The 15,470-nt window shown below is 40.5% G+C and overlaps 1 protein-coding gene across 6 annotated transcripts; it reads right to left on the bottom strand.

The window, feature by feature from the left end:
- Window positions 1-77: 77 nt before the first annotated feature.
- On the bottom strand, window positions 78-14,938 carry tpd52l1 (tpd52 like 1). Of its 6 annotated transcripts, XM_005914260.3 has the most exons (11): window positions 14,803-14,938; window positions 12,872-12,970; window positions 11,573-11,776; window positions 9,446-9,466; window positions 8,273-8,388; window positions 8,017-8,165; window positions 5,875-5,976; window positions 3,556-3,570; window positions 2,985-3,023; window positions 2,461-2,521; window positions 78-1,830 (listed from the first exon to the last, which is right to left on the bottom strand). In XM_005914260.3, the coding sequence occupies exons 1-11, from the start codon at window positions 14,819-14,821 to the stop codon at window positions 1,708-1,710; spliced, it is 948 nt and encodes a 315-aa protein (XP_005914322.1). In that variant the 5' UTR covers window positions 14,822-14,938; the 3' UTR covers window positions 78-1,707. The 6 variants fall into 6 exon arrangements, with proteins under 6 accessions (XP_005914322.1, XP_014193161.1, XP_014193167.1 ...); XM_014337675.2 differs by lacking the exon at window positions 11,573-11,776; XM_014337681.2 differs by lacking the exons at window positions 11,573-11,776; window positions 12,872-12,970.
- Window positions 14,939-15,470: the final 532 nt, after the last annotated feature.

Raw genomic sequence — 15,470 nt, forward strand, 5'->3', positions numbered from 1 at the left:
CTGCAGCTGGTTTAATGTTTGTTCCGTTTTCCCCATGCTTTTCCAGAGTGCTGTTGAAACTGTAGAGTGACATCAGGTTTGGTTCAAACAATCTTTATTATACATACTAAAGTCATAAAAACAGTTATTGATCATTCACATACAGTGTTATTGTACATGATGGTCACAGTTATGTCTTTTTGTGTTTATGCTGTAAAGACATTTATTACATAAAAGGTTTATTGAAATCAATTTTCCAAAGACAGAACAGAACGAGTTATTTTTAGTGAGTCTGTTTCTGTTTATGGATTTTATTGAATGTATTTCAAGGGCCAAGCATCTTCTCATGGGAGAGGACCAAAAACAAAAGTTTAACACATGAAAGAGAAAGTAAAAACTACAAAACACAAACGATTATTTACTGCAAATAATACAAAGACAAAGTAATGAGTTTGCCACACAGAGCAGATTTGAATAGTTGCAAAGATCATTCTCATCGTTTACGGCACCAACATTTTAGTTATAGTGACACTGAATTCAATTTTTCAGCGTTAAAATCTGAGCTCATGTAGTTTCACTACGTGCGTAACAGCATTCGCTGGATTAATGCGTCACATTTACAGCCAAGAATTGTGCTCCCGATGATACATCATGTCGCACTGATGCTTTTTCACATATACACCACTGCTTCCTGTAGTTGCTCTCACAGTTTGCATTTAGATATTCAAACAGACCCCAGCTGCAGCTCACTGCTGGCTGCGCCTCCCCAACCCCATGTGTATATCAGTACACTGAGTATATATCGTGAAATGCCGACAACAAAATGTTTTTAGATGCCACAGTGAAACCTGAGGAGCTAGATCTTCTGTAGTAGTGTAAAATCCTTTATACAAACGTCACCCAGGATGTTCAGGTTGATCACAGTCACATTTTTACAGCATTAAGTAATAAAATTACTTAATTTTTTAAAATCACAAACATATTTCTAGTAAAGATGTGAAACAGCAGTTTTCTGCTGTCCTAATAAAAAAAGGTAGCTGTTTTAAAACTCTCATACTGATGCGGTGTTGAACATCTACTGTCACTTTTTCCACTCGTCTTAAATTTACACATCTCACGGAGGAATCGGCCTTTTGTTTTGTGTCTGGGGAAACCCAGCTGTGATCTGACAGCTGAGTGAACTACATGAGCACAAATGTGCCAAATAGAAGAAGAAGAAAGTACCAGCTCGATATGCGGGGTTTAGGTTCAGTCTGTCTCCTGAAGTTGATGTGTAATCAGCTCAGACTCGTTTCATGTCGTGTTTCAGGTCATTTAAGGCCTATCTGCTAGCTGCTCCTCCCCAACCCCATCTCATCAACATCTGTGGTGTAACGTGGTTAGGAAACCTCTGGAGGACAGATGGCATTCATCAAATCCACTAAAAACCCTTCAACACTATAAATAGAAGGAAAACATTATAGGCTCCTTGCTCTCATTAGTCCCCGTATCATATGAGGTTTAGAGTTGATCTTTTAAAATAAAAGAAGACGACTGCAGCCTTAGGGCTCATTTTGGGTAAATGTAATTATTTAGGTTTTAAGACAATCTGTATTCTGCAAAAGCGCCTTGACACTAAGGATCAAAAGGTGTTGTGCACTGTTTCAGTCAGAGCTTTGAGTTAAAGTGCTGCGACACATCGGCAGCGGAGTTCCCGTTTAAGCCCTGGCTCGTGGTCCGGGTGGAGCCTTAACACTGCCTCCCAGAGCTGTCCATCAAGTTGTTGGTGGGCGTGTCCTGTGAGCTGGCGTGCGCTGCGGATGACAGGACGTCCTCAAAGCTGCCGCCACTCCCGGTGCCGCCAACCTTTGTCTGGGACAAGAAACAAAGGCACAAAAGTGTCACTGAAGCTGTCGTTCTTGTTCTGTGGTGCTGCAGAGTCGACTCAAGGTGGCAGACTTTTACAAAGACTGAAGCTGTCGGGCATTTGCAGGGCGTGTACATGGAAACAGGAGTCATTTCACCAGCTTTTGTTCCAACTTTGCCAACCACCACAGCAGATTTCAAATCAAATAATCAACATGTGATTAATATAAACCTCTCTGGTGATCTAGTCGGGTAAAAACAGGGTCAGATTCACAGCTTACTAACCCATGAATGTTGCTTCCTAGTACACTCCTCTGGACTCTTAGGACTTGTTTTGGTATCACTATAAATGTCAGTAATCAGTGGGTTCCCTGTCAGAGTGTAGGCTCATAATTACACACTAATTATAGTACTTTGTTTTATGCGTCAGTACTTAGAAGCTGCAACCTGACCAGCTTCTTTATGTGCAGCGTTCACATGAAATAGTTTTTAGTTTATCTTGAAAAACATTCAAAAGTGCCCCTAAATGCCTCGGATTAAGTGAGACTACTTTTAAGGCAAACACACTCTGTTTGAGGCTTTTCACATGTTATCACTTTATAATGCTAAATCTCCCTCTCACACACACATGGTTACCTTGATAGTGGAAACTGTGTTCTCAACTTTCTCTTCAAAAGACCTGAAGCTGGGAGAGTTTCTGTGAAAAAGGGAGGGAAAGATTATTAAAAAATAAACCACATTTTGCTGTCTTATCACATGAGCACACAATTATTTGTGAAATCCTCTTCTGAAATAGAAGAAGCTACTTTTGGCAGCGCCCTTATTCAAAAAGGGGTCATGTTTGATTTGTAAAATATTCTGAAATAACACAATGGGGGGTTTTTTGGTACTGCAACACAAAAAAGTCAAAATGACCTGAAGAAGTGAGCATGTGGAAAAAAACACACCAGGTATTTTTCCAGGTGTGTCAGGGTCAGAGTGCCTTTAACTAAATACAAAGCAGTGCAAGCGTTGCATTAACTCCTAAAGACTGCACAGGATTTTTTTGTGTTAATACACAAAAACTTCAAATTTTAAATGATTATCTCACATATAAACATCTCTCTCTCTCTCTCACTCACACACACACAAAGACACGCACAAAAGCACAGAGTGGTTACCTCATAGCGGGCATGCTCATAGAGTGTTTGATAGAGTAACTGTCCCCGGAGAGCGTGGTGAGAGAAGAGTTAATGATTAACACAGGTTACACGCACTCACCAAACCAGAAACAAAGCCAAGAGTCAGAGCAGTGCTTAGCTGTTCTGTCCTGATGCTGTGCATGTGCAGAGTGTGACAGAGGATTACGTACAGGAAAGCAGTTACATGTCAAAAGATATGCAAGCAAGGAATTAGCAGCAGCCACTCCAGAGTTTCTCGTGTATTTTCATTAATCTCTCTTCAATAGATTTATTAAATAAAGCTATTAATTTAAAACTGAAAAATCCAATGTGGTCCTAAATTTGTTTTTTATTAGCTTAGCTTTAGCACACAGGGAAGTGCAGCCACTCATGTGACTCAGGAAGACAGTTTCTCTCCCTGAAAACAAAACTGATGTGATTCTGGGCTCAGACCAGAACCTGAATGAGTCCATACTGTGCTGTCCAGTTAGTGCTATCAGCTGATCTGACTGAGATCTACTCACTGCAACAGACTCCTTACTTTGATAAAATCTACTGTGTGGCTCCTTACCCTATGGAGTTGGATCTTAGGAAGCATGAAAAAAGACGGAAAAACATTTTAGGATACTTGGACAAGCCGATGTCAGCATTACAGTCACACTCTGTCAAATTCACTTTACCAAACATTAATATCAATACAAAACTATTTAACTACAAAAGGCAAACTACCACTACTACACTTATTTTAGGTAACACCAGTAACCAACTCTTTGAAACTCGACTCTTAAAACATGTGTAAACAATCTGTGTTAGAATAAGAAATCAGAAGAAGAACAAGGGAAACAGTGTCACAGTGACTGGAAACCCAGCTGTGGAACTCGGTTGACAAACAACAGCGTAAATCATCTTTGTAACTGTGTTACAGACTGACTTGATTTGACAGTTTGTTTTCTATTAATCTACCTGTAACGTGATTTTCTGTAGGTTGTGGGTTGCTTTTCTTGTCGTCATTGGTCAGTGTTAATTGCACAGCATTAACACATGTTATACCAGACAGGCAGCTCCTATTCATATTTGCATGAACATTTTGTGGCACATCCAGTATTTATAGTTCATTTCTAAATGTTGCAAGTTAAACCTTTCAACATTTTTTTTGTTGATCATAAAATAACGATGGATGGATGGATGGATGGATGGATGGATGGATGGATGGATGGATGGATGGATGGATGGATGGATGGATGGATGGATGGATGGATGGATGGATGATAGATAGATATATATAATATAGATATATAGATAGATAGATAGATAGACTAGATAGATAGATAGATAGATAGATAGATAGATAGATAGATAGATAGATAGATAGATAGATACATAGATAGATAGATAGATAGATAGATAGATAGATAGATAGATAGATAGATAGATATCCACAGCAAAAATATTCGAATAAGTTCATGCCCACACAAACCAAACCTGTGTAGAGTGTGAGAACATACCTCCGTGGGAACAGTAACTCTAGACCAAACATGCTGGAATATACCAAAGATAATAAGTTGTTGCTTTTCTGCAATTGATATCCTCAAAAAAGGATACATTCAATTACACAGGGAAGTACTGAAAGTATAGTATAATTTTAATCGTATAATTAGAATAGTATAAAAAGTATATAAGTACAGTATTGGTATAGAATAATTAAGTGTAATTGTGCTTCCACTTAAAGCCAAAGAAAGCCAAACTGTCTGCAGAAAAGACTTCTGATTGATTTCACCACTATTACATTATTAATATGAACTATTATTATTATGAAGCACTAGCAACATGGGCCTGGTGACATATTGTGATGTCCTCACTGAGCTTTTGGTTCCTAACCTTCAAAAGCTTTTTTTGTTTTCACCTGCACATCCTGGAAATACTTTCTGCATCACCATTGCGCTGTCACGCAGTCATCTGTGCACATTTAACACAGGGACACATGCTTTCCTGCAAAACACCCCAACATTGTGTGTGTGTGTGTGTGTGTATCCGTCTCTCAAACAGAGCAATGCAGACTGTCAGCTCAACAACAACAGAAAGTGACCGAGGGAGACAGCCGCTGCCTCGAGCCCTTTGACTCAGAAAGCAGCTTAGTGCTTCTTACATAATCTGATGCTGCCTTGAACTGTTTAGACCAAGAGTCAAAACTCTGCTGTCTGAGACACAGAGATGGGTAGCACAGATAGAAAGTGTCACCGAGCTGGTTAAAAGTGGAGGCGCACGCGGGGCAGATGGGTTAAACAGGAATGCTTGTGTAAGTTACACAGATGAGCCGATAATGGAGCTTTAAGATGATCAAGTGCCTGCAACGGGCACATTTAAATGGTATCTTTTGTGAGCTACAAGCACACATGAACAACATCTAAAGACTGAATGGTGAAAAAGTTCAAAGACTAAAGCAATTAATGGGATCAATCCATGTGTTTAGACAAAGGAAGCCTGGTTTAATACAAGATGCTCTTGACCTGTCAGCAGAACTATTAGCACAGCTTTTATTAAGATAAAATCCACTTTTAGACAAACAATGACTGAAAACCTTCACAAACAAGGGCTTCGATTCATTAGCACATATTCCTCTGCAGAAGGACGACATTTATCACACTATTTGGCGAACATGCTTCACTGAAGAGGCAAGATGACTTTAGACATTTGAAACAGTTTATCTAATCTATGTTTAAAACCGTTTGCAGATCGGGTGTCACAGAAGGCAACGCCATGTGTCCACAGAACAACCAAATTCATTGGGTGACTGTGGCCACACGGTTTGCATACAACTACTGTCACTGTTAAAGCTGTTTGGCAAGTGTGAAGCAGGAAATTCAATGAACATGTGACCATCAGTCTGTACCTCATATCTCCAATCTTCCTGGTGATGGTGCTGCCGAGCGTGCTGAAGGCTGCCGAGGTTCTCTGTCCCGCTGTGGAAAGCGTCTCTGATGTCTTCTTGTAGCTGCCAAAAAACCCCAAAACAAAACACAAAGGTGCGTGCAGTGAAAGATAAAGACGCATACACAACACAGGCTTGTTCGGAGAAAACAAAAGCATGAACATGCTGTAATTAAAACTTGCACTACTGAGTTTTTACAAAAGCAAATGGAATAAGTCACAGTTCATGTTGGGTGATTCCTTTAGCTGATAATTCATATGTGCAATTATTTTTACAAAGCCTCACTTCAATCACTGGTAATAAAAATAACCATCTATCTTATTTTGAGATTATTTGTTAGCGTTAAGTAAAAAGGCGAACACATCACTTTAAGGCCCTACTTTGCTTTTTTGTATTGTAGAAATTTGACATGAATTTAGGTTGGGCCTGTTTGCATCCAGATCGTCTATCACAGCTTCTCGCATGTCTGTGTTGCCCAGTTTCTCTAACACCACACATTGCTGTGGTCACCCTGGTTCATTATAGATGAGGATGGAGTCTGTGTGTAAGGTGATCTTCGGTGAAAAGTGTAACTGGATAAGAAAGCTGGCCTTCAGAGACTATCCTCTTGCTCTTCTTTGTCTCTTGCTGTCTGGATAAAAGCTCAGTGCTGACCATCTGATCAGAAAATTTGATTGTTTCTCTGGAGACAGAGACACTAAAAGATCTTACAGAAACAACATTTTGGAGATGAGAAGATGGCTCTTTAGCTTAGTATTCCCATCAAGTGACTTACCAAGTATCTTTGGAGCTAACTATTATCACCTGGTCTTGTACAGATAAATGAAAAATTAAAAGGAAAACCCAACACAATAGTATTTGGGTTCCTGCTAAGGTGTTAGGTTAATACATGCTGCCAGAACAGCTTCAGTCTGTCCTAGCATGTCTCTGAAGGTCTAGTGAAGGGATAAAAATAATTCTTATAGGAAACATTCCCGATCACAGTGATAAGGAGCGCAGTGTAACAAGCACTGGATTCACATGAGATGTGGTGACTGGGCACGATTCACTACTTTTCATTTTATCCAACCATCTGGATGTTATCTTTGAAAAAAAAAAACACACTCCTTTTGAGATAGAAATGTAGGATCACTGGGTAAATTTGATCACTTTGCACTTGACTGCTAAACCATCATGTTTTTCCATCCGTTAACTATCCCTGCTTGTCCTACAAGCCTGAGTCGATCGCAGTGCCATGCATGCAGAGCATTACAGAACCACCAGATCTTCTTACTATGGAGGTCGAGGCTTTCTGTTTTCCTTTTAATTTGTCACCCTCTGAGATTTTTTGGAAAGAACAGAAAACCAGCACATTTCCCCAAACTCCAAACTATTCCTATTAATCTTTAAATAAGATCAACTCCTGCAGATCTGCATGAACATCAAAGCCCCGGTAAAATCAAACCTAAAACCTGCAGGGCTGCACGTTTTGTACCATTTCATTCACTATTAGGTTGGTAGATAGTTGTACACTTTTTAAAGCACACAGCTGAAATCAATATTTCTTTAAGGGAATTTTTTTTTCAGAAATACACCGACAACTTCTCTTTAAAAAAAAGAGAAGTACACAAACAATAAATGTTCCCTGTTACAGGTAGGGAAGTGACATTTAAAAGAAAATCATAGTACAGTACAATGACTTCCAGCTGCTAAAGGGAACATGTACTACTAATTGTGCACTGAGGACAACCATAGCCTTCAGCACTGGGTGATGTGTTTTGATCAGGTTTATGGTGTCTGTTACAGTGAGCACAACAAAGATAACAAATCACACACATGCTGTGCAGCCAGGAGCAGAACATTATGTTTTTTTAATTAGCTTTTTGATATCTGGCACTCGTTTTGGATAGTCAATGCTGGCTGTTAAGAAGAGAGAAACCTGCTCTTTGTGTGATTACTTTGAGTGTGTCCTATGAAGGGCATCAGTGTTTACAGCTAACATAAAAGCCATTCTGCCGTGTACACTTCGAAACACACACCTTATTAAGCACACAAATTCTTTCTTTGTTTCTTAGCTGTGTGATGTAGCCTCTCTCTCTCACACACACACATACTGTAACTTACGCTACTGAGCTCTGCATGTCGTGCCAGCCTCTGCTGAAGTTGGTTTTGAGCTCGCTCAGAGGAGTGATGCCCAGTTTCTGTTTGAGCTCCGCATGCTGCTTCTCTTTGGAAGACAAAACCTGCCTCAGTGTGCCGATCTCCTCTTCCAGCTGGACATGCACAGAAAGACACAGCTTCTAAAGTGACTTCATAGACCGAGATAAAAAAGTCATCATCCTAATGCTAAAGATATATTTGTGTTCTTGTGTGTGTTTACTTTAGCTAACTCTTGCTGAATCTCCTCCCTCTCTTCCTCCGTCATGGAGGCGCTCAGGTTGACGTCTGACACAAAGTCTTCATCAGCCTCTCTCAGTGGCTCCGAATCTAGAAAACCTGTGTGAAACACACACAAAGGCACCATAAATGCACTTTAGCGTGTCCATGTGTGACCTTAAAACTGACGACACCCTAATGACAAGGTGTGAATTCAACATTTCAAGGTGAAAATCTGGTCTCTGACCACCAGTAAATCTGTACTGGGCGCCGATTTATTTCCTGGTATTGTTACTTGTTTTGTTGCCATCGTGTATTTTTAAATGAGCCATGTCAGAGACAATCTGGCATCCATGCCTCATTCTGCCTTTTTCTGCTTCATTGTTTTTTTTGACTCTGCTTTTTCCACGTTTTCTGTGTCTGTCTCCATCTCTGATCGTGTCTCTGACAGTTATGTAATCTGAGGCTGCAGCCTGTAGTGCCCTAATCTGGCTTAACTGATGTGGATTATCGTGCTTAAACTCTGCTGACCAACACCACAGGCAAACACAAACACTAACGCACACTCAAACAAGATGGGTTGAGACTTCGGGGAGGAGAGCAAATTTTAAGTTGCAGTGATTGATTTTCAGTTTTGTAGCAAATGAAAAACATGCGCTTGGGGAAAAGCGTTGAATTGAGATTAAAGACATTATGTAAAACCTCCGCTTGTTTACAAGAGCAGCATCGCAGCCGTCTGCCCAACTTACGAGCTATAAGAAATGAAATATGATTAGACAGGACAGAACACACACATAATTCAGATACACAAACAGAATGAAACAACTACAGTAAATGACGCTTTCTGATTAGCAATGTTTATTTACCTTTTAATTCTATTGAAATAATAGTTGCAGAGAGGTGCAAACACCCAAAATAAAGCATGAGCTGAAGGTGAACTCGCTTAGACTATTTTAGTATGATCCGTCTTATACTGTTGCACCATTTGCTTTTATGATATTTGTAAAGGGCTTAACAGCAGCACACAGTACCAGGAAACAGCAGGAGGGCAGTGTACACACAACGCAAGAAAGGTAAATACACGCAAGTCGTGTGTCAATGAACACTTAAAGTTATCCCTTTAAATGCTGACTCAGACGCCATTTCGACAGGATGGAAGTAAAACGTTTTCACGTACCTGCGGTGAGGTGTCCCCTCTCTTGATGTGGCCGCATTATAAGACAGGTGAGGGGACAGTGAGGTTAGTAAAGACTAATGTACTGCACTGTGTCGCCACTCTCCACTGACTGTAGTGGCTACTTTAACATATCAGCAGTTCAGTTCTTTGAAAACTAAGGTTAAAGGGGACACAGCAGCAGCTCATGCAGCAAACTCACACACAAAAACAGCGTACAGCACGAAACTCAAGCACAGCTTGCAGCAGTTCAGTTTGTTGCAGGTCTTTCTACAGTAAAGAGCTTTTTCTGCTAACATTACACAGCAGGAGGACAATGAGATTTTAAACCCCTGCGGTTTCAATAGAAGCTTTTCATGTCTGTCTTAAGTGCACTCAGAAAGCAGTGTCCCTGTTTACACAGCCTTAAAAAGCCAGGCAGAGCCCCGGTTTAGATATTTTCTACCAGAGTTGGTAAAGCTTGGGAAACAAAACACTACACAACACAACACACCATCTCTGCTGAAGTTCGTCTGCACGGTACAGATTATGTTTTCTTTTCAAAGTGCTCTTGAATATAAAGGTAAAAACCACTGCAAGGTAGCTATGAATGACCACATTTGAGTGCTGTTCTTTACTTGTTAGCTGATGATTTTTGCAATTTTTTGGCTAACCTTGATTTCCTTTTAGCTAACTTTTTTTTAAGGACCTAAGCTATGTCTGTCTGTCCAAAACCTTTGAGGTCCACCAAAATATTGCTTTAGCTAAGAAATACCCTGGTTAAGAGTAGTTATAAGGCATCTTATGCCTTTATTTGACAGTGAAATATAGATAAGAGTGAAAGGGGAATAACCTGCAGAAAGGTTAATGTTCATTGGGTAAAATCAAACAGACAGACATTGAAAACAAGATTCAGTGTAAGATCAGGTACTGACAATCTCAATTTCCCAGGTCTTCACACAGGTCTAGAGACCAGTTGGGGATCCTCAAACAAGCAGTGGTTGCAAAGGAAAAATGTGTATTCTCTGACTGGCTGGCAAGTGGTTGCTGGCAGTCGCTAGCAAGAAACTGGTTTCAAAGAAACGGTGCTGCTGCAGTAGAGGCGATGATTGGTCGCCTTCAAAGTAAAAGTTTTTCGATAATACACAGCATTTGATTTCTCCGTGTCTAATTGCTGTCACACTTTTTCAAATGTTGCTGAAGCTCGGTGGTTTGTTAGCAAGTGTTTGCAGGCAAGTCTGTGTCTTCCATGCAAACTAAAGTGGACGGTGACAACCTGCTAGTGACAAAAGCAATCACAAGCAAGTTTTAGCTGTGGGACATTCTCGGCGACTGACTTCACCTGGCAACAGCAACCAGTTCAGAAAAACACGTTTCCCTAGCAACCAGAGGTTGCCAGGTGTCAAAAACTGGTCTCTAGGCCCATGTGACTGACACTTTTTAATTAAACAGAAGCAGTGGGCCACTAGAAATGTGCAGGCAACATCTAACAACGAGAAGATTAAACTTTGTGAAAAGTTACAATGCTAATTTCATGTTGTTTTTATAATACAATATACAACCATTTTTAAAAAAACCATGTTCTACAACAAAAAAAAACCTTTTGATTGAACACTTAACATATTGTAGACTCTTGGTAACAGAAAGAAAATATATTCCCCAAAAAATTGCAGGAATTTGGATTTATTAAATTTATCTGATTGGTTAATTGTTTGATTGCATTTTCCTTGTTGCTGCTGTTAGGCTGAGTGTGGTCTATATTTGAGACTAAATGCAAACTGTATTATATACAGTGGAGTCTGTGTGTTTGCTTTTTAATTATAACCGCTAGGGATACATCCCATGTGAAATTCTAGATGGCTATTATGTTAACGTGACACGAGTGATAAACAACAGTCACTGCCACCTCTGAGTGCATTCTCATTTGAGGACACCACAAAAATCATGTATCGGCAGATACAAATAATTCAATCGTTGCTGAGATAAAAGACTGAATTTAGTTTTTAATAGCTTTGTCACAGATCAGATTGCCTGATGCTTACCATGTTGCTTGTGCCAACAGAAGCCCTAGGGGTAGCTGTAGGTTTAAATGTTCAGCCAAAGTGAATGACTGATCTAATCTACAGGCTCTATATCTACATCCCTTGTCACCTGTGCTGTCCAGCTGCATATCCCAAGCGGTGGACGTGGCCCAGGTGTCAGACACTGATGTGTGACCCCACCGGCTGTCCCCTGAGGGTGAAGTTTTACCCCATTCTGTCAGGTTTTCCCCATTTTGGACGACGGAGGTAAAACCATATGAGCTTTTCCTAAGGGACTCCTCATCAGAGGGGTAAAGCTTACCTTGATTCAAACCTGAGTAAAGTCACAGTTTAAAACATGTTCAGTACCTGAGGAAAACAGAATTTTTAATTTTGCAAGCAATTAGTTCTTATTTAATATTTTAGCTTAAGGAAGGGGGAAAAGGCAAAAGTGGGAAAGCTCACAGGCTGTGAAACTGCCTGTAAGAATACAGGAAGTTCCTGCAGACAGAACAGAGTGCTTACTGGTTTAAGGGAAACACAGGAATGTGAGTAATTTCATACTAAGGAAATCATCCTATCAGTCAGCAACATCTCATATAACTGCCAATGTTTTTTGCTAGTGATTTTACGTATACAGTATATCCCTCAAATGGTTTGCACTGTAACAGAATTGCATTTTCTTCCAAAACTGATGAAAGACGTCGAAACTTCACCGCAAGACACAATGTTAGCATTTACAAGGTTTCATAAAACCTATGGAGGCTTTTTAAAGGGGACAGCTGCATGTGGTGGAAGAAAACACAATTGGTGAGAGCTGAGAGTGTTAAATGAAACGGTAACGTTGTGTACCGCGATACCGAAACAATCCACCGAAGATGTTAAAATGCACTGAAGGGCTGAGGTGGACCATAATTTTCTGTAGCTATGAGCAAAAACCTGTCATATTACATGTAGTATATATTTTTCTGTTCTATTGCAGAAACATCTCGTGTGGTTTAAATGCATTCCCACATATACATTCATATTTCAGGTCTTTGAAAAAATAGATTATTTGTAATTTAACAGGTATCATGCACTCAAATCAGCCTGATCACTGCTGCTTTGGGTAAAGTTATATCAAATTCAATGAAAGGAATGACTTTCCCTTCAATTTAAGGAATAAAATTCCAGTCTTTTTGTCTTTTTACTTGTTGGTTTATTCACACAGACCAAACTCACTCATCTGACTGTTCATTAAATCAACACTGAATAACAGAAGGGCAATAAGTGCTCCAGTAATTCCTATAGACAGGCACCTTTAAACATTCTGCACCTTTACTGCTTCAGCATTGCTCAGAGCACCACTGCATGACGTGGTTTTATGCTTTTTGTGATTCAGGGTGGATTTACGGGTTTCTTTTGCTTTACTGGGAGAGTTGAGTCTTACCCTGCTCTCCCTCGTGTATGGCTGAATCAACCCATTCCTCTCCGGGGCCCATGCTGCCCCAGTCCACCACTGATCCACTCAGAACACTAGAGTACATCTCTGCAGCGGAGCAAGGCAGCAGGGTGAGGGGACACAAGAAATCCGGTTATACATGCAAACATGGAGACTTCTCCTCCCTGACAGCTGTAGTTAGGCCCAGCTCAGTGCAGGAACAGGAAACCTGACTTTTGACCCTATGTGCTACTGATATGAACTTCTCCGAGCTCTTTAAACAGGATGTAGCTCCTTCTTATTATTTAGAGACCCAGACCAAGAAGAAATCAGTGCCACAGAGGGTTCACAACGGGATCTTGTATAACTTTGAAACAATCCAGAAAGAATATCTGAAGCTATTAGGCAATACAAGCTCCCTTCTTGCAGATGAAATCTCATTACACCACACTCCAGCACTACAGGAGGAAGTTGGCCAGGATAAGGCCAGTTTCACTTACAATATGTCCCTCTGGTTCCACATTTTGACAATGAGGCAAAGCTGACTGGCAAAAACAGTTTTTCCAGGGAAGAAAAAGATCACGTACTTGGGTGGAAAAACACTGAGCATACATTTTAATCTAAAAAGCATGTTTTATGGTAATAAAGAAGAATAATTTCCTCAGAGGTGGGTCTTATACAGCAACATGTGTGATTTTAGCTACTCAAAGCAGGTCATACCAGACTGTGAGGATCTTTTAGCACTAACACTGATTTATGTCATAGGGTGCTCAGAAGAAAATTGTCTCCTTCTTTACTGTCCATTCTGTGTGTCTCCTCCCTCCCCCTGCTTTTTTGTGGGGGTGAAATAGCTTAGGTCACAAGATTACCATTCGGCCCAGCGGTCATGTGGCTATGCTAAATCAGAGGCTTGGGGATGGTCATACGGCTGAAAAAATTAATTAAAACTGGCAAACAGTAGATACTGCACATAACATTTACAGCAGTTAACACAAAAAAATCCCTGTTCCAGACATTACAGCTGCTTGTACATGGGTAACCATGAAATATAACCAAAAGTATTGCTTTATAAAAAACAAATAAGTTAATTATAAAGTTCATATTCCCATATCAGAGTCTTTCCCCCCCCTTTTTCTCCCTCTCTAAGCCTTTCCGGCTTCCTGTTAGCTGTAACAGGTACCTATTTAGAATCAGACTGCAAAGGAATGCAATTACCTACCTGAATAAGCAATCCTTTATATCCCACACAAGCAGAGCTACTGCTCGAGCTCCAGCTTTCATTTTCACAATTCATTTGGTCTGAGCAGTCAGTCAACGTTATTTATCTATAGCTTGGAGTCACTCTGTACTCTAAAAACAACACAGATTCTTTGCACTGCTGTAGAAAACGAAAGCAATGCGTCTTCTGTAAAGACTTTTGCAGCAGTGATTTTATCTCCTGCAGTACCTGCAGCAGACCAAAGCGCAAAGGTAGTGGACAGGGGAAGGATGGAGGGGGGCTAAGCCAATTCCTGAGGTGAATAGAAAGCATTCTGGCTTTGCAGAACTTCCATAAATAGCCTGAAAGTCACCACATAGAGGGGGTAAACAGTAGCCAGCCCAGGATTTGGTCAGGAGTTTCCATGTCGTCTTACAGTGTGCGTGCGTGTGTGTGCATGAAGCTTCTTAACTGTTGCACTGCTTCTTAAAAACGCAGCACCCTCAACAAACAGTCTTTACACTGAAGGCGCCATGCAGCAACAGATGAAGCTGACATAAGCAGCAGCAGATGCTCCGCTTTATACACTTTTTCCCCCCTCTTCTCCATTCCCACAGCGACGTCATAACAGTGGCGCGTGCAACACTCAAGTTCAACTCATTATCAGATCAACTGGAAACAAAAAGTAACGCTGCGGATTCAGTTATCCCGGTCTGAGAGGTAAGAAACGGCACTCACTCACCTTGCTGCCTGGTTTCCATGAGCGACGCACAGGTGAGCTTCACAACAAATAATAATAATAAAAAACGCGCTGTGAGTCACACAAGGATCGGCCGCACGCGCAGCTGCACCGCTCCTCGGGTCAGTCCGTGTGTCAAGTTTCCTTGGATGTCACGCGCGCTGGGCCAGTTCCCGGGCGGAGCCTGCAGCGCGAGCCAATGAGCGCGCGCAGTTTTAATGTAGTTAATTTGCTCCGTGCACAGGAAGCTGCGCTCGGTGGACACAACGAAGATGCCACAGCGACAAAGGTCCAGAAAATAAATGTGTTTGTTGGAGGTGGAGAAATATTTTCATTTTCATTATTAAAAAACAAACAAACCGGAACATAAAAATACAAATAAAGAGATAAAAATAAGGTAAATATTTAAATGTAACCATCTTGGATGTTGTGAGCTAGTAGTACATATAAAGTAGTGCATGTACTACACCTCTGCACTGTCTGTGCACTTATTATTTCACTCATGTCTAATTGTAGCCTACATTTTTTAATCGATTTCATTTTGTGCTGTAATTTAATTATATTTATTCATGTAATTTTTTCTAATGTATTTTTATTCCCGTGTTTAACACTTTGGTCAGTGGTTTCTGTTTTTAAAGTACTTAAGTAAAGTAAATAAGGTTGGCTTTGCT

Source organism: Haplochromis burtoni, unplaced genomic scaffold, assembly GCF_018398535.1.
Source record: "Haplochromis burtoni strain Fernald_Lab_line unplaced genomic scaffold, NCSU_Asbu1 Contig_8, whole genome shotgun sequence".
In the NCBI taxonomy this organism is placed as follows: Eukaryota; Metazoa; Chordata; class Actinopteri; order Cichliformes; family Cichlidae; genus Haplochromis; species Haplochromis burtoni.